At 43.9% G+C, this 18,707-nt stretch overlaps 1 protein-coding gene across 3 annotated transcripts in view; it reads left to right on the top strand.

Annotated features, from left to right (window-relative positions):
* The window catches only part of LOC124072897 (speckle type BTB/POZ protein), a 70,139-nt gene that overhangs the window by 37,216 nt on the left and 14,216 nt on the right, over positions 1-18,707 (top strand). For all 3 annotated transcript variants that reach the window (XM_046414666.1, XM_046414668.1, XM_046414667.1), the window contains 2 exons: positions 6,032-6,159; positions 18,103-18,280. In XM_046414666.1, the coding sequence (XP_046270622.1) occupies positions 6,032-6,159; positions 18,103-18,280 (306 nt within the window). The remainder of the gene's footprint in view (positions 1-6,031; positions 6,160-18,102; positions 18,281-18,707) is intronic.

The following is an 18,707-nucleotide window of genomic DNA, read 5'->3' as shown; positions in this document are numbered from 1 at the left end:
CTATAATTTTCTCAGCTTCTCATTGGAAATAAGTTGCTGTTATTAAGTGGAAAAATTGTTTTGGCCCAAACTGCATCGAAGTCTGATGTTCAACAGAAAAATGAGGATATCTCAAAGTTTGATAGCTTGCAAATTAAAAACTGCTGTCACACCTGTGTCTTTGGGGCACTCAAATGTTTAAATATAGGAGGTGAGGACTGTGTCTAATTCCTGGAGTGTGTCTAATAATTTGAGTTATTGATAGCCATATGGGCTCGTGTAATCACTGCTGGTTGGATTCATTTCTTGTAAATATATAATTCAAAGTAGCGTGGGGCAATTTTGATTTTAATTAAAAAAGACCCAACCTTTTTAGAAGTCCTCGTCCACCTCTCTCTTCGTTGATGAATTGGAAATGAATGCGCCTCCAATTCCTGCTTTTTTTTAATTAGGTTATGTTATGGGGAGGAAAAGCAAACTTGTGTGGAATTGAATTAGTGAGGGCCAGATGTGACCGCTTCCTGGTTATCAGGCTTTCTGGCTGCCTCCCTCTCTCCCGGTACCCTGCAGCATACTGTACAGGAAGCGCAGAGGAGGGAAGATGGGGTGTGGGAGCTGGGGAGACGAAGAGAAAGAGGTGGGAGGCGGAAGTGTGTTTGAATCGGAGGCGTATGTGGTGTAACCGTGTACAACCCCCTGCGGTGCAGGTTGTGTAGAAGGGGAAATCATTTTTCCTGCCGAGAAACATTTCCCCATATGAACTTGACACCCCCCCACCCCCTCATGTGTACTTTCAGTCCCTCATTTGCTCACTTAGACCTCTCTCTCTCTCTCCTCTCTTTCACATTCATTTGTTCTTTTATTCCACTTCTGCCCTGTAATGTTGGAATAACTGTCTCAGCGACAGCCCCACAAAGACGGAGCCTTACAGCGGTTATCGTCCTTAAAGGTTTTACTTCTGCCGATAATACTGTATGGTGGTGGCTGTGCAGTGTTGTGGAGAGGATTTGCCTGCGGTATGAGCAATAAACAGACCTTTGAGGTGTTTGACTTCACTGCTTGGTCATTTTGTGAGCACTGCTCCCTTAAATGACCCTAGAAAGGCGGGAATATGGGGAATACCGAGTGAAGTGAAGAGGATCTCATTTTCCTCTCCTCCTTTTTTGTGTCTCAAGGGGCTTTCGGCTATAAATGGTGTGCTCTATGGTGCACGCCCCATCCCATTCTTGCCATATGCCCTCCTCCAATCTTCCCACAATCCCCCTGGGTAGGCCTGGGCCCTCCACACTGCTCACCCTGTCACAGGAGAAAATTACCCAACTGCCAGCATATTTGTGACACTTTAGTGAGCACTCCGTCTAAGAATATGGCAGTAAAGATTGCTCTATCGGTTCTGGATCATTTAGAATCCAATTTAATCCAAGCCTCAAGGAAAAAAGGCCAAATAAAAACAAAGTGCCTTAATTAAGAAAGCTGGGTGGCTGTAGACTGTTTATGTGGCAGGTCACTGCTCGGCCTGCTTATACTCTTCTGTCCCTGTGGGGACAATTTTCAATGCAATGCATATTAAGTCTGAGTACTTTATAAATGAATAGTTAGGTAGAGGAATGAGTATATAATCAACAAAGGAAGAAAGTTTTGAAAGAAATTGAGCATTGAAATATCATAATTGAAGTATCTCTTCAGTACTTAAAGGAGGTATAAATGCAAGGCTGCACTACATTGGCAAAATTTCACTGTAAAGCTTGACATTATCTGATGAAACCCCACATCTGCATCAGTCAGCCTATAAGCCCCCCACGAGAGAGTGTGTGTGTGGATGCTCTGATGGTCTGTACTTGCTAATGGAGATAGATTCAGGGAGCGGTGACAGCCCACCACCAGCCCCTCCCCACGCTGTACCACTGCGCTCTCAACTTGGCCACATCATTTCTCTCCCTGGCTTAATGTGCTGGTTCTCTCCTTTGAGGCTGTTGGGTGGGTTGTAACTTGTCTCTTGGTAACCCCCCCCCCCCTTCCTCCTCTCTTTGCCAGAGAAAACATCTGCCCCCTGCAGACTCCAGTTCTGACAGCTCAGAGAGGAGAGATGGAAAGTTCTCATCCTCAGCTTCACGCTGCTTTGTATTCAAATAGTCTCCTTGTTAAGTCTCCCCTGCAGACAGCGGTTTTGTTGTGTTGCAGCCAAAAGCTGAGGGAGCTTATGTGTGTATGAGTTGGCTGGAGAGTCTGGTTACAGCAGGTTTTGGTGTGGGCCGTTTCTATATTTCATGACTGGCTTTTTTATTTTTTGGTTGCAGTTTATTGAAGCTCAGGGTGTGAGCTTGTCAGAATCCGTTGCCCTCAGTAACTGATGGAGGTGATCAGGTATTCTGTGTGGGTGAGTGGAGCACGGCTAATAGAGTAGAATCTATTGGTCAGTCTTTACATAATCAGACAGTATTGACATTGGTGGAAAGAATGTCAATAAACATGTTTGTGCTGACAGTAGGTTATAGAGCGCAATCTTCACAAGAGATTAGATTTTCTTCTCCGAAAGACTGCGTGTCATGTTTTTATCTGTGAAATGTGAATTCAGCTTGTAGAGGGGATAAAGTTTTAGCACAGGTGTTCTAAACTCTGTAACTTGCGAGATAAATATGCGCTTGTATTTACTGGGGTCTGGTGTGTTAATGGCTGTGCTAATTTACCTTTCACGTCAATAGCTTCTGAGAGATTGTGAAATGGACGTGAGTGTGTGCTGTCGTGAGTGGTGGTTAGTGTAGGGAGCTGAACAGCGGAGCGACACACAGAAGGAGAGATGTTGACTCTGGCTGCTGTGGCGGCTGTTATTTTCCTACATGCCAGCTCGTCTTCTGGCGACCTTCTCGTTCTGTGTGCCCACTGTGCCCCTAAGCCCTTTCCCTGAATATGGATGGCCTGCTCTCTTAAACACCGTAGCATCGCTCCCTCTTTTCCTCTCCTTCCCTCCATCTCCAGCTCAGACCTCATTTTCTCACCTTCCTCATCACCTTCAGTCTTTTTCTGGCAGGGTGAGAAACTTCTCTCTTCAGTGCCAAAGTGCACTGTAGCACGGTAAAAGCACGAAAATCATCTCAGTTCTTTATGAAATGGTGTTTATACACGCCTATGTTGTTTCTGTGATTTTCACACAGACTTACTCTTTTTCATGCCAATCGTTTTGATCACTCATGCTTATCCTGTTGGATATCTCAGTTACGGTGACACCCCACCACCACCGCTGCCGTTGAGCTCTTTGGGTATTCTGGCAGAGGGGTTGCACTCCCACCACCTTGGCCAACACACTGAGAGAATGAGCGCCAGTGAGCGGACCTGCAGTTGATTCTCTGCCAGTGCAGGTTTCTGATGCCCCACAAGAGATGACAGCATGACATTAGCTGAGCTCAGCACACACATACACACGCATGCACATACACACACACACACACACACCATGCACAGATGCCTCACTCTCACTGTGAGCACTGAAGAAGTCACGCCTCTCTCTCGCTCTCTTTCCCCAGGAGGCACTTGGAGGTTCTTTCAGCATTCCCTCTCACCTCTCCTCCTCTTCCTCTTGGCTTGCCACCCTCCATCTCACTCTGCTGCTAACCTCCTTCCTCACACCCAAGTTTAGCTTTAGATTCTGCCACTGGGGAAGTCCTCACTCGTCGCTGCCAGTCTTGTTTCATACCCAAATAACTTCACAAGGAGATTCTGTGCCTTGGGACTTCATCTGGGTCTCTCATGCTTGGTCTTATCAAACATGTTTAAAGGACGTGAAAGTGTGGGTGAAAGTCAGCAGAGAAAGTGTTTCTTCAGACTCTTGACAGGGATCCAGGTACTGAGTCTGTAGGTTTGCGTCTACCAAGCCATAAACCGCACCGTGTACCAAGGCCTCAGAAGTTTGACTCTCTTTTCAGACCAGCTTGGTTTTGGTTGAGAAATCTCAGTGTGTTTTTTTTTGGAGACACAGACTCTGTTACACAAAGTGGAGGAACAATGAATAAAGTAGAGTGCTGTGAAAAGTGGAAAAGCATAGATTTGTAATTTTGTGCACTGGCTTCCATGCATGCTTATGTGTGCGTGTGTGTGTGTTTGCATGGTGATTTCTGTCAGCTTCTTTGCGTACACAGTCTCTAGAGGCAGGGGATTACAGTGAAGGACCCCCCGCATGAGCAGTGGTGGGAATAACTGCATATGCACTGCACTCCTCCACCAATCCCCTCTTTGGCTGGCTGCTCCCTCAGATCCAAACAGGGGATTTGACACAGGATCTTACAGCAGCATTGACACTTCAACTTAGTGCGTCCCACTGTGATGTGTGAGCAGATCTCCTGTGGGATCTCTGCACAAGAGCAGCCTGAAAAGAAATCTGTTTGAACTGCTGGGGCTAAACACATGTAGTGTGCACACACACTGCAGACGTGTGAATGTGAGAGACGATGACCTCTTGGCATGTGGCGACTGTACAGCTTATAGCTTGTTTCAGTTGACTTTGAACAGAAGTCTTTTACCACTTCATGGACTTTATCTGGGTCCAGATGTCCAGTTGGCATTAACAGATGATGCAATTAATTGACTCTCAACTGTGCTGTGTCATAAATGATAAAATGGAGACATAAATAACATTTTTTTTCCTATTTCTTATTTTGAAAGTCTTAAGTAGTTTTACACCTCATGCTGTTGCATGCCTTTACATTAAAATAATCCTGATGCGCAGGTTGAAATCAGATGTCTCACAGCCTGCTAGGCACTTCACTACCCACTCCAGGAGCTCCCTCTTGGGTTTGCATGTATAGTTTCTGATTTAATTCATACCCAACTGCTTATCTACATGTATGGAGCTGATATGCTGTGTGCAGATTGGAGACACTTTGTTTTTAGATATTGTTACTATGACTAAATGAGCATTGGACAACCTCTTCTGGTAATTTTGGTGAGTGAATCGTGAGCTTGCTCCTGGATTGTGTTTGTTGTTCTTTCTCAACACGATCCAATCATCCAGATGCATGTTAACAACATGTTTACCAGGCATTCTCAGGAGGTTCTCAATGTTGACATCTGCCAAAGAACAGACATGAATAATGAATTGGATTCTAGTGCTTCTTTTGTATCTTGGATTGACTTTTCCTGCATCCTGTGATACCTTTTAACCCTTTACAAGACCGTACGCATAATAACAGACTAATGGAGCCTTATTACCCTTTTTCATGTGTTTTGGCTTGTCTACCCTGATGGGACTGGACAAGGACGTCTTCATTCACAGAAGGAGTTTGTCACTGAGGCGCGGAACACATTCAAAAATCAGTGCTCGAGCAGCGCCCGAGGAAGCATTTTCTTCTCATTAACAAAATGGCGAATGATGTAATTTCTCCAAGGAATGATGTTGCATCTCTCTAACAGAGCTCCAGTTGCTTGCAGAATTTGTGTTAGTGCCGTGCTTTCTTTCTATCAGCAGTTAGATTTAATTTGCTGTGATCTCTGTGGCAGTCATAGTCCGCAGTCATTATCTTTTGACCTTGTGTGTGAGCGTTTGTGACTGTTAGGTGACTGTAGATAGCTGTTGCCGCCCCCACAGTGTGACTATTGTACACACAAGAACTCCAGCACCTTTCCTGTGTCTTTGTAGTGCAACTGAGTGTTACAGAATCCTTCCTGCCACTGTCAGAGATAATTGGCACTCCATAAACACATTATAATTGGACTGCTTTGATCCCTGCAATTTCTCACTTCTTGGCCAAAGAGGCGCAGCAGTTCTGTCTCGTGTTTACCACTAGTCTTTATGTGGCAGCGAGAGGATACAGACAGTGGAAGATGGAGAGAGAGAGAGAGAGATTGTGTTTTCTTCTGAAGTGTTAAAAGCTCCCTGCAGGCAATACTTCCTGCACCCAGCCTCTTTTGCCATTGTTCCTCCGCTGCTTATGGCCATGACTCATAACAAACTTTCTCTTTCGCACACACATTCACACACGCAGTGCTTAATCACGTTGTGAAAGTCTCCAAATAATCTTGTTTCTCCTTGTCTTGTCTGTTCCTGCGTGTTCTTTTCCAGAGAGCCAGAGAGCGTACCGTTTTGTCCAGGGGAAAGACTGGGGGTTCAAAAAGTTCATAAGGAGGGACTTCCTGCTGGACGAGGCCAATGGTCTGCTGCCTGATGACAAACTGACCCTTTTCTGTGAGGTAAGGGTCAGGTTGGCTGTTAAACACGCTCATTGTCTTCAGAGAAAAGAAAAGAATTTCAGAGTGCGGGCTGTTCATTCAAGAATGATAATCTTTGTTATTTTATGATTCAGCATTCATCAGATGAGATCTTTCAATGTTGCAGACAAACACTAACTTGTAAGATTAGCCTTTAAAGCCATGCTGATGCTGAATTATGTGGAATACCCCAAAAAATTATAATTTTAATAGCATAAAAAAATAATGGATACTGTTGAAACATCTAAATGTATTGTTTGTGTTGTAAGGTTTTTCCTTGGAGTGAGCAGCTGTAGCTCTTGTTTCACTCATCTTTTTATTCAACGCTACCACTCATTGTATGTCCCTGTTAGTGAATAATGTATGTTTTTATTGGTAGTACATAGCCTCTGGGTTTAGATCTCTCTCTCATCACTAACATACAAGCTGATTGTCATTCAGCTGGCATGGTGGCTCGGCTCCAATTCCTCTGATCCGAAAGCTGGCTGCTGCTCCTCATTGAAAATTCCCTTGTTGTTTTTCAGCTGTAACACAGGGGGCAGCAGAGGTCAACTGTCCTCTCTCTCTCGTTCCCCTCTGCTCCTCCTAATGGAGCCAGGGAGCAGAGAGGAGGTTAAACTTTCCGGATATGTTAATGCCTTAGTTGTAATGCATGCACCCATAAATGTTTAAAAAGCATGGCAGTGGCTGTTTAAAACAATTCTAATTAACCCTGCGGGTATGGAGGAGAGCATGTCTTGAAGTTTTCCCTTTTTGTAGTGGAGCAATGTGCAAGTCTGTTTAAAGTGTTTCCAAACTGGGCTTATTGACAGAGGGGTAGGAGGGGCAGTGCTGCTTCTCCAGAGCCATGCAGGATGAGGGGTACTGTGTGTGTGTGTGTTGGAGTATCTTATGCATATACTGTGTGTGTGTGCAGGCGTGTCTCATTGGGACGTAATTTTGAGGATGAGACTGTTTGCTGGAGAGAATTGGCTGGAAGAGAGGGGGATTAGTTACCTTGAAGAGTCCTCTCTCACTGAATTCATCCACTCTCCAGAAGAGGGGGGAGTGGGGTTGCTGGTTCAAGTCCTCGGTGGCCACTTCCTCCCCCGTAAATTCCTGTTGTTTTGTGGTAATTAGCGAGCTCTGCTGATGAACAATCAAGGCAAGACAAACCTGATTTATATAGCACATTTTGTGCACCAGGAAAAATCAATGTGCTTGATATGAAAAAACTGTTTACAACAGAAACAGATTACATGAGAATATACAGTAGATAAATAAAGCAGGCAGAGAACATTTTCTGTATTTTTTAAGGTTTAAAAGTACTCTCAGGTCCTATAAAAGTTTTCTCCAACTGTGTGTAGTATAGTAGCTTAGATAGATTTATCATTCTTTAACCTCAGGAAAAATTTAGCAGAACTGCCCCAGTTGACCTGAGAGGCCTAGTTCATGTTCTGAAAGACTTGACGTATAAACAGGCACAGTATTTTAAAATTGATTGTTAAATATGTGTGTTTGTGTGTGTGTTATAGTAAAAAAAAAAAAAGAAGGCTGCCTGAAAGTGGGATGTTTTGTGCAGCAAACGATGAGACTGCCAGCATACAGTGAGTTCTGGTAGCGTTCTCGACCAACACATGGGCAGGATGTTGGTGGAGTGATGGTTTTGGGTGGATGGTGGTAAGAAAGTGCTGAACGGGTGTTTGGATCTCTTTTCCTGGTCTTTTTCCATCTGAAAGTGAAGCCCAGTGTTTACCGTCAGAGACCTGGCTCCGCTTTCGTCCAGATGGTCTTGTCCAGCATCTGAGAGAGCCCCATCGCCCCAGAGCCCAGCTCGCTCTCTCTTCTCTCCTATCCCTTCCTCTTTTTCCCCTCCATCTTATCTTTCATTCAAACTCGGTCTCCTCCTCCCCTTTTCCCTTTTGCTTTCATCTCTTGCTGCCTACCACTTTGAGCATCGCAGCTTCTTATTCCCCACCCCTCACCCCATCCCTCATGTCCTTTGGCCTCCCCCTTTGCTCAGCCCTACTTTTCCAACCTCCCTCTTTGCCCTCCTTCGTCTCCCGTCTTTCTTCCTCTTTTATTCTGTGTAGTAGAGTGTCAAACAGGCGATAAGGCTATGAGGAGAAGCCAGGTCACTGTGGGAGGGGGATACTGGCTCAATCTCCCTTCCTGACCCTTGGTCCCTGTTCTCGGTTCATTTGCCTCCGGAGACATTAGTAATTCAAATTGAGCAAAGGGAATCTGGCTATATGTCATGTCAGGCAGGGCCTGAACAACACCAACCACTTCTCTCTCTTTTTTTGTCTCTTTCTTTGTCTCTCCATCCATCTCTCCTTTTCTCTCCATCCCTGCCAAAGTGCTACAGACACCTGCAGGTATTTAATGAGCAGGCAGCTCCCATTAAAGGTGCTGCTTTGGCTGTCAAAAGAGAACATGAGGGAACAGAGAGAGAGATAAAGAAGGAGGGGAAGGAGGCATGGCGAGAGGAGATGGAAGGAAAGGCCCTCTCAGGAAAAGTGGGCACACTGGGTGGAAACAAGCCGCAGGGAGCGAAGAACGTACAAAGAGGTCAAATGATACAGGATGAAAAACAAAAGACCAAGATGGTGTGGATTAGATTTGGTTCCATAGAGAGTGTTTTCATGTGGATGAGACATGTTTTTAACCTTCTTTTCTCATCCCTCCTCTGATGAGCCTCGGAGGTAAAGGAGGTTAAATCTTCTCTTTCTTTACCTCCCCTCTCCATTTCCCTGTCAGCACTGTGGGTAACCTCTTGCTCTAAGGTCAGGCCATTGCTGTCTGGCTGTTCACGCTATAGATAATGCAGGTGCTCTGAAAGTTTTAAGAGAAGTACCAGACACTCATGTGGGGTCCTGTGGCTCCCCGGAAAACCTCAGCAACTTTGTGCTGTTGTGATTTGCCTGCAGGCAGAATCGTGTTGACTGACACTGCAATGGTTACTGCTCTGGAAGTCTGTTTTGACTGACTAAAGGGAAAAGAGGTGGTTGTTCTGGAAAGGAGAGGTTTATGGTGAAACATATCTGTCAGTCATGTTAAATTGGCTGCTGAAACATGTAGGAAGACAGTGGTCTACCTGTAGTCAGCCAGAAGGAGAGTCAGAGAGCTGCTCCTGCTGGACACATTTGATTTCTTCCACAGACTTCAGACTTGGCTTTAGGAGCAACTTGCCGGATGATGTTCTTTATTCTCCACAAAGCAGACTCAGTGTAATGTATCAGCTAATACTCTGCTTCAGCCATTGGTAGGCTACATTTTGTGTTTGTCTCAGCTGGGCTCACATTGTTGTCTGTAGAAAAGGTGAATGGATTCCTGATGAAGGCCGGCGTGCAGTCGATATATGTTGGTTTTGTTGTAAATCATGTAGTCAGCGTAATAAATAAAAAGGATTTTTGACTTAATAAAGCCCCGTGCCGAAGCAGACTGTTTTGCCGACATCGATTGCCTACCTGTGCATCACTAGTGCCTGTTTTGGGTCACACTGCTGTCAGATCCAAGAAGCACTTCATCACTGTTTTATTTTTAATGCTGACACATTGTTAGGCCTTTTTTAAATATTGCATTGATTTTACTGTCTTTCCATTCAGACGCTGATTAAATTGAGAGCTACTGCGTATTTGTCTGTCATCTTACTTACACAAAGTAAGAGCAGTAGGGAGATGCAGGTGCAGTAAACATCGCTGTGTTTGACAAAGGAAAGAACAGAGAGGCGCATTCATTGTGGCTTTTGCGCTTGTTTGTTAAAATGTGGTACGTTATGTCCCAAACACGTGTTGTCTGTCGGCGAGGTGCCACCTCTTCTCATTGCGTATGCGTTTAAGGGAGGATGGAGCAGTTAATGGAAGGAGACGTGTTAAAAGTGGTTGTTTAGTTTGCTGGATTTACTGAGGCTTGTGTGGAGCTAAAAACCTGATTATTAGAATGAAACAAAAGCAATGAACACTGGATGGCTGTTGTAAAGTCACTCAGCACTTTTTTGTGCATTTCCATATCAACACCATCTCCTCCCTACCTCCTCCCTCTGTCTGTCTCTCTGTCTGTTTATGGAGCCTGTTAAGTGATGGCGTGGTTAGATGGTTGCCCCAAATCAAATTTGGTTCAAAGCTGTATCTCTTTGCCCCAGAGTTTAAAGATGAGTCCTCAAACATAAGATAATGTTTTAGAGGAAGAGGGAAAAAAAGAGGAATTTAGGTATAAAATTACTCAACAGTGACATTTATTTAGCATATACCAAGAGATAACCGAACAGTTATCACAGACACACAGGATTAGAGCCTGGAAAAAGTATTTTTCACATCTTTCATTTTTTTCACATCATTTTGTACCTTTTGGAGAAAAAAAAGGTACCTCCAAACTCAACATACACCTGACATGTGAGGCTAAACAAGAGGCGATGAGCTGTGCCTTTGCATATTTAGTTATTGTTAATGTACTGTATAGTAGCCAGTCATGCAGGCTCATGCACCTCGGTGTCTCACACTAACGGCTGATGAGCGCATATGTGAGGATCAGCGTCTGCATTTATAAGCTGGAATATGAGCCCGTGTTTTCCTCTCAATTGGTTTATCTTGTGCACATAGACAGTCTTTGATGCAATTTACTGAAATGCATTTCAGCCGGCGTCTTGGCCACCGCTAGTCTTTAAAGCTCCTCCGCCGCGTCCCTCCTGGAGTGAGGTGGCGGTGGGAGAATAAATGAGTGGGGTGCTGATGTTCAGCTGTTTCCTTCTCTTCCTCGTGGTGTTAGTGCGGCTCGCCTCTCCTGTCGGTGGGTAAGCACTTTGCCGGGTGACAGCACCCATCCTTCACAGGGCCCTGCCATATGCTGTGCTGCTGTCAGAGGAGACGACTGCAGATGCTCCAGCTGCTCCCTCCCTGCACTCTGAACAATGCGCACACTCACATATACACACACACACACACACACACACACACACACGTACACATCCGGCTTGTGGAGCAGAATAAAGAGGCAGAGGTGGGAATAGACACAGGGAGGAAGGGGCAAAAGAGAAAGGACGCACATAGAGATTTGGATTTTTGCAGGCAAAAGGGGAAGTTAAAAACAATCAATCATTCCAGCGAGATGGGGTGAAATATTCATAAATTCCAGTGTTTGTCTAAACAAGAACAGGGAGCAAAAGTGAGACTATTTGGATCATCTAGAAGGGGCCTGGAAACCTAATCAAAGAGGTGGAAATACAAATGCTGATTGAAGGCAGGAGACAGGAGAAAGAGGAGAATGAGCAAACAGAATGCAGGCTCGATCCCCCTTTGCAGTGGGACTGTGATAGCTTGTTGGTGCCCATTTTTGAGCCACAGCGGATCCTTTAATTGATACTGCTTTTGCAACACACCACATCAACAGGTCTTTTATATCCCATCAAAAGCCCTTTTGCTTCTCCCAGAGTAAAGACAGCAGAAATTGAACAAACAGGCAACTTTTGCCTGCATATTTATTTATTTTCTTGGTCCAAACATTTTCGTCAGGCACTTTAGATCAGGCCTCAGAGTCTCAAAGCTATCACTTTACTCTGTGATCTTCCAGCAGAGAAAACAAAAGTACTTAAAGAGAGACCCAAATGGCTGGTGCTCATAGACGGCATGCAGAGGCACATGCTTGCTGCCAGTGGTGATGCAGAGTGTGTGTGTGCGTGTGTGTGTGTCTGTGTGCGTGTGGGCGTGCTTGAACAAGGTTGGCCAGGCACAACACACTTGGCTGTGAATCAGGGCTACAACGCTTGTTCAGCGGTGTGACTTCAAATCATGCATGAAAAATTCTTCTGTCTGTGTAGATTCACCCAAATACCTCTGTGTCAATGGCAGGCTGGCCTGCCGGTCTGTGGACTGAGCCACTGAAATGGACACAGCTGCATCCCTGCAAACAGCCACTGAAATGACGAGTTTAACCTCTGGTTACTGGTGGGAACTGCAGGTCTACTTTGCCAGGAATACCAAAGAAGAGCAACTGCTGTATTTGCTTACAATGCAGCCAAAAAACTCATATTAATACTCAAGTCAAGTATATTATCAACCTTTCTGCAGCAGGCCGTGAGCAACCATAATCATACATTTCCATGTGATGCTCTTTTCTTTGCCCACTCCAGCTTGGTGTTTGTCTCTGCTCAGCCTACCTGCCCAGTTTTTCCTCTGTTTAATAAAAGAAGCAATATAAAGCACATTACATTACTTACTGTGCTCCAAAGAAAGGGACTTGTGAACTGTATGTTGTTAGGGCAGCCATAGTGAAAGCTTCCATTAACTCTTTATATGTTGGATAAGGTGCTTGAAATAGAATTAGAACCAACTTGGCTGAAATGAATAGTCTGTAATTAAAGAAGGTGAAGAGGTTCAAGTTATTGTGTAAGGAGAGTGAGTGCAGTGTTTATTTTTGACATTTGTTTAATAGTGTTGGGATTTGGGGGCTATGTTTGCTTAATGGTATCAGGAACAAATGAGATTCTGCTATTATTCTCGAGTCTTAATCAGTTCAGTCACATGTTGCAGCTGCCGTGGGGTAACTAACTCTGACTCCTGTATCAGGGTCTGAAAATATCCTGTCATCGCTCTGAGTGTTTTTACTTTTTCTGAGCAATAACATCCAAAAGTGGGTGGAGAGGGTGAATTAGAAAAGGAGATGGAGAAAGGGAGCCATAGAGTGGGTCTGTGACATCGAGCCTGTTTACTCTGGCTGGCTGCAGAGTGGAGGGCCGGTCATGCATTATAAAAAGCTGGTGATGAGTTTTGTGCTTGGGGGTTCAGACGACAAGTTTAAAGATCACAGATCTATTAAGCCGTTGTAGATGAAAAATATTTGTGTGTATGCTGCGTGTGAAATGCACTTTCTCAGCGAATACACACGCACCTTGTTCAGTCTCAGGTATTCAGTTTGTAATATGTACAGTGTTTTATGTTCAGCTTTACAACAGGTATTTAAATGACCGATGATGAAGCCATGATACACCACTGCACAACCTCTGCTCTTCCCTTTCAGTGATTAACTTGTAATAAATGCATTTGTTTTATTCCTCCCAAGCAGCAACATCACACAGACTAATATGGTGTTTGATTTGAAGCACAGTGCAGACATAACAAAGTTAATGTTGTGCATAGAAAACATTTGTTTCACTGTGCGAACAATTCAGTCTTTATTTGTTGATGTTTCAGTAGTCACCCCTGCAGAGCTCAACAGTTGCTTTCATAGTTGGCCCGGGTAATCACATTTGGATCACTGTCAGTCGGTTTGGTGTAGTTGCCACTGTTAGGGAGGCCTTTTCATGTGTATCCAGTACTCAGAGTGCAAAATCGTTACCAAGGCAAACAGGAGTGCTGTTGTTGCATCGATTTACTCTGGCTGAAATAAAAAGTGTGGAGTAAAACAGTCTAGTGATAACCTGTCAACAACAAAGTATAACCCACAAGACGGCAGCCCCGATACTGAGACAGTCAAAACTGAAAGAAAGACAACAAGTCATTTCACCGCCACATTGTGAGTGACGTGGAGCTAAAGAACAGGAGAGGGGGAGTGCGAGTGAGCTGCAGCAGGTGTACAATTGACTTGAATGTGTTTAACAGTTTTTATTATTGAAATATGGATTGTAATTACACTGGGCTGCTATCGCTTCAATTATAAACCATTAAAATGCAGCTAGCATTCTGGCAGTAGTGGTCTGCCAACCTGGTAGCCAATTCTGAAACTTAGTGTTGGACTCTGCCTCTGCCAGCAGAACTGGGCAGGGTTTTCTTTCCTCCCGTTCTGTCAGTTTTTGTTTTGTTTATTCCTTAGAAGAATGTCTGAAAAATTGCATTAATTTATACTCCAGCCAGTGGAAAGAGCAGTCATCTCTCACAAAAAACCCAAACTTAGATGCTGGTGAGATGATGAGACGCTGGGCTCGTCTGTTCACTGGCTCATCTGTTCACTGGCACATGTTCGTCATTACTAACAGGTATAATAAATACTGGTTTTCCAGGGGTAGAACTGTAATCCCAATGACCTCTGGTCCAACACCAAGCTACAATTGCTTAAAGTTGCTTAAATTTAAACATTTCCACAGTAATGGAAATGTGTGGTCAGGAGGTTCAGAGACATGTGGGACTTGCAGAGTGCTAGAAGAGGTACAGTATGTGCCATATGCTTACAACAGAGCCTGCCCTGAATCAGGTCAGAAAAACTGTGCAATGTTCAAGTTCTAATACTGTTCATGCAAATGATCTATTGCTAATTTAACAGCAAGCGGAAGGAAGAAAGAAATTAGCCTCCCCTCAAAAAAGTGCTTACATCTCCTTTTTAAAATCATACAGAGGCTGCAGCATCTGGTGTCATATGAGTGTGTGTGTGGGTGTGTGTGTGTGTGGGGGTGTGTGGGTGGTCTGATAAGGTGAGTGGATGAATGTGTGTCCCTGATCTCTGCCCGTGTTAATGTGTTTGAGGATGCACAGGGACACAACAGAGATATGAGACTCGGGGAGGTAAAAGAACAAATGCTCCATAACTTAATTAATTTCATTTGATTTGAAGTTTGTATTTTTTTTTTTCCCAAACTATTTCACGCATGGCAAAACACTGTAAATCCATAAACAAACACATAAACAAGCAAGAAAGATTGACGCATCATGAATAAATCATCTGGGTACCGAAACTCAATATTAACTCTGCGTTGCCTGGAGGTTTGAGAGGGAGCTTACGACAGATCCATCTTGATGTCTGAGGAACTAACGGGGAGGCGAGCGCTTTAGTAAATACTTATCTTGGGAACTTAATTACCAAAACAAATGATGATTGTGGTGATATAGCGGCAATGATTCTTCATTACTGTTGTTCTTTACCTAAGGTTACATGCAGAATGGGTTTCTGTCATCATCATCTTAATCATCAGTATCACTGCTGGGGAAAAATAAAAATCTGTCGTTCAGCTGGTTGATCGGTCGCTCCTTCACTTGTTGGGATCTTCAGTATTGGATTACCGTATAATTATCAGGGATATTTATAGCCCTGAAATGGCTTTAGTGACTCTCAAAACTTGTTAATGTAGCGTCACCAGCAGGTCAGAATTTGCACTTGACTTACATGGGATGAACCCTAATATTTTTGGGGATCCTTTTCTTTATTTCTCATTTTACCACCATCGAGACAAAATCTTGACTGGTGTGAGATTTACTGAACTGTCATGATAAATTGTCTGTAATAATTACATTGACAGGACATGAACAAAAGACATAATAGTGCAATAGTGCTCTGCCGATCCACAACTTCAGTCCTGACTGAAAAATCTCATCAACTATTGGGTGGATCAATGTGAAATTGTGTCCCTGAAACTGTGGCGTTTGACGGCTCTTATAGCTAGAATTTATATAATAAATTAACACCGTGAACGTGGGGCGGAAGGAGGAGGAGTGTTTGGAGGAGGAAGATGTGAGGGGAAAGAGGAAGAGGTTGACAATGACTGAAGATGACAGCTAATGGCGTGAAGACTGTCAGGGCAGCCAGTGTGTCTAAATAACCAGGTGCTGCGATTTAGTTTCTGCCTGGTTAAACAGTGGAATAATTGGTCAAGTTAGCCAGTAATTAGACCAGCTCTGCCACGCTGCATCTGAGAGCCCAGCGACGGCTTGGCCATGCTAATTGGGCTATTTATACCGAAACACATTGACCAGGCTCACTGGCTTCCCTTCAAATTCGCTTTTCAACACTTGTTTACTTTTTCAGTGCGTAGTCAGGACACAGCACTGGGCTCGCCACCCTCCTCCTCCTCCTGCTCTCCTAAAGCCATTTTTCATTCCAACTCGAGCTCACTGAACTCCTGTCCTCTGCCCTCTGTCTCTTTGTCTGTCTGTCTCTGTCCCTGTCCTCTGTTGTTTTTCGCACTCTTCCTTCTTCTATACACAGCCGCTTTCTTTCTCCCAGGCTTTGTGTTTTGCTAATCATTATTTTTATGAATGCCATTGCCAGTGTGCAGGACTGTCTGTGACTCTGTGTGTGTGTGTGTGTGTGTGTGTGTGTGTGTGTGAGAGAGAGAGAGAGAGAGCATTCCTCTATGAGTGTGTGGAGATGGATGCATGTCAGCCAGTCAGACCTGCATCCCCCAGGAGTGTGATTAATAGAGCCAGCTGTGAAAACCACGCTGTCACACACTCTCACACACACATTGACGCTCTTGTACTCACACACTGAGGGATACTTCGAATGCTCCTCTCTTCACAAAAGTCACATTTTCTTCTCCTCACCGCGTCTCTGGCATTTCTGTGCCTGAAATGAGCTGCTGCTTACGAGAGGCCATCTCCAGCTGTAGATCCCACCATTAGCCCCCCCCCCCTTTGGGTGGGACATCCTCTCTGTTCTCTGTCCATCTGCTGCTCGGTATCTCGGCATCAGTATTCTCTCTGCTTTTTATTATCCCTATATTTCTCCTGTTTTTTTCTCACTCTCTTCTTCTGTTTTATTATCTTTCCCTGTGTCTGTCTTTTCCCCTGTCTTTCTGTCCCCCTTCAGGCTAACCCTCAAACCTCCATCAGGAGCAAACAAGGCTCCTTGACATTCAATTTCCTGCTTGCCACGCACTTCTCTATTGTATGTGCTTCTCCTCCTTTTCTAGGACTCTTTTTGTGTGAGCTGAATGGGTGGATGGATGTTGCGTTGGACGAATAGGTGAGCAGATGGATGGATGGATGGATGGGGAGGGAACTTGGCTGTTTTCTGTGAGGGGTTGTCAGCCTCGCTGGCTGAAGCGTTAACAGCAAGGTCACTTAGTGGGGATTTTCAGCATTTTTCTTGAAACTGGTGAACTGAATGTGTTCAAGAGCTGTCAGCTGTGAAAACTGGGAACAGAGATTATCATCCTCAAGTTTTTTTTTCCTTCCTTATCTGGTACCTCTGACCTCTGATTGTGCAGAATTCAATAAGCAAACCAATTAAACAATTTCATGATTTTGGACAGTCGAATTGAATGATGTTCTGTGGAACAAAAAAAATCCAAAACACAAAGACATGCTTGACTGTAACACATAAAACTTTGTGCAGTTTATTTCCAGCTTTAGGTTGACGCTGTCATGTTTAAGGGAAAAGGCCACACTTTGTTAGAAAACAAAATTATACCGTTTAACTTGTGTTAATGATGGGAAAGAAAATCTACAAAAATAACGATGTTAACTTTGGTTTTGTATTCTTGAGGTGAAGCCTGCACACTTCAGTACTCTAACCATCAAGACTCAAGAAGTCTTTTTCAGCAGAAAGTACTGCAATGTGTGTTGCTTATTAGACTCTTTTATTGCGAATTGTAACTGACTGACTGACCATATTCTAAGAGGGCCTGTGGTGTGATCTGACTGCTGTTGTTTGATTAGATGGCACAGTAAGCAGGTAAAAATGTGCAAGTCAGTCAATCCAGACTGTCGGAAATTACTCAGTAATTACTGTGTATGTGTATGTGTGTGTGTATGTGTGTGCGTCAGTTGTCTGTATGTCTTCCCTGCTGACTTCACCACCTGTTCAAGACAATGTCAACCAGACTCATTTATCTCTCAACAGGACTCGCTGCACACACACACACACACACACCCAATTTGACTTCAGTGCTGATTTTCTGCCTTGTTTGAGAGCGTAGCCGATCTGATTGGATAAAGAAGGAAGAATAGGTTGTCTCTGAATAGCCTCTGTATTGAGTGGCTGATGTATTGATTACAGAGGCAGAGAACTCACATTAATCATTCACAGCATGTTTGATTGACTGATTTATTGTCTTTTTATGAATGTTTCATGCCATTTATTTGCCTCTCTATGAACCAGTGAGTGTGTTAAAGGAGCAGTTCACCCTAAAATTAAAACTTTTCTATGCATCTAAATAAAGATGCTAAAACTGCAGCATGCAGTCCAGCTAAAGCAGCTAATAAAATGTGACTCATGTACTGTGTGTGTGTGTTTTTCTAGGTAAGTGTGGTGCAGGACTCTGTTAACATCTCAGGCCAGAACACCATGAACATGGTGAAGGTTCCTGACTGCAGGCTGGCTGAGGAGCTTGGAGATCTGTGGGAAAACTCTCGATTCACCGACTGCTCCTTGTGTGTCGCCGGGCAGAAATTCCAGGCCCACAAAGCCATCCTGGCAGGTGAGAGTATCCTGTCTGATAAAGATGACAGATAAAGACTCATACTTCATTTATTCAGGTGGTACAACCTCTTGGAAACTTCAGTCAGGCTGTATTGTTAGACGTTAAATTTTCTGATATATATATCAGTGGAAAATACCGCTGATCACCTGTGGTAAATAATGTATAACTGACAGTATTACAGGCTTTTGTCATTCAGTCACTGTGGTAGTTGGCAATAGGCTGCACATTTCCAAAATTTAAAGGTATGATCATATTATACATTAGAAATTGGTTTGGTTTCCAGCCACTTGGATTAAAGCCCAAACGACAGACGCATTCAGACACACCTTTGCTGATTTATTGATTTTTTTGGGACAAGACGCAGGTAATGTAATGTGACTGTGCCTTAATACTAAATCCTTAAGTACAAAACCTTTTTTTATGG

The sequence above is a fragment of the Scatophagus argus genome, chromosome 16 (assembly GCF_020382885.2).
Source record: "Scatophagus argus isolate fScaArg1 chromosome 16, fScaArg1.pri, whole genome shotgun sequence".
NCBI classification, from domain to species: Eukaryota; Metazoa; Chordata; class Actinopteri; family Scatophagidae; genus Scatophagus; species Scatophagus argus.
This window is presented reverse-complemented; position numbering and strand designations above follow the sequence as displayed.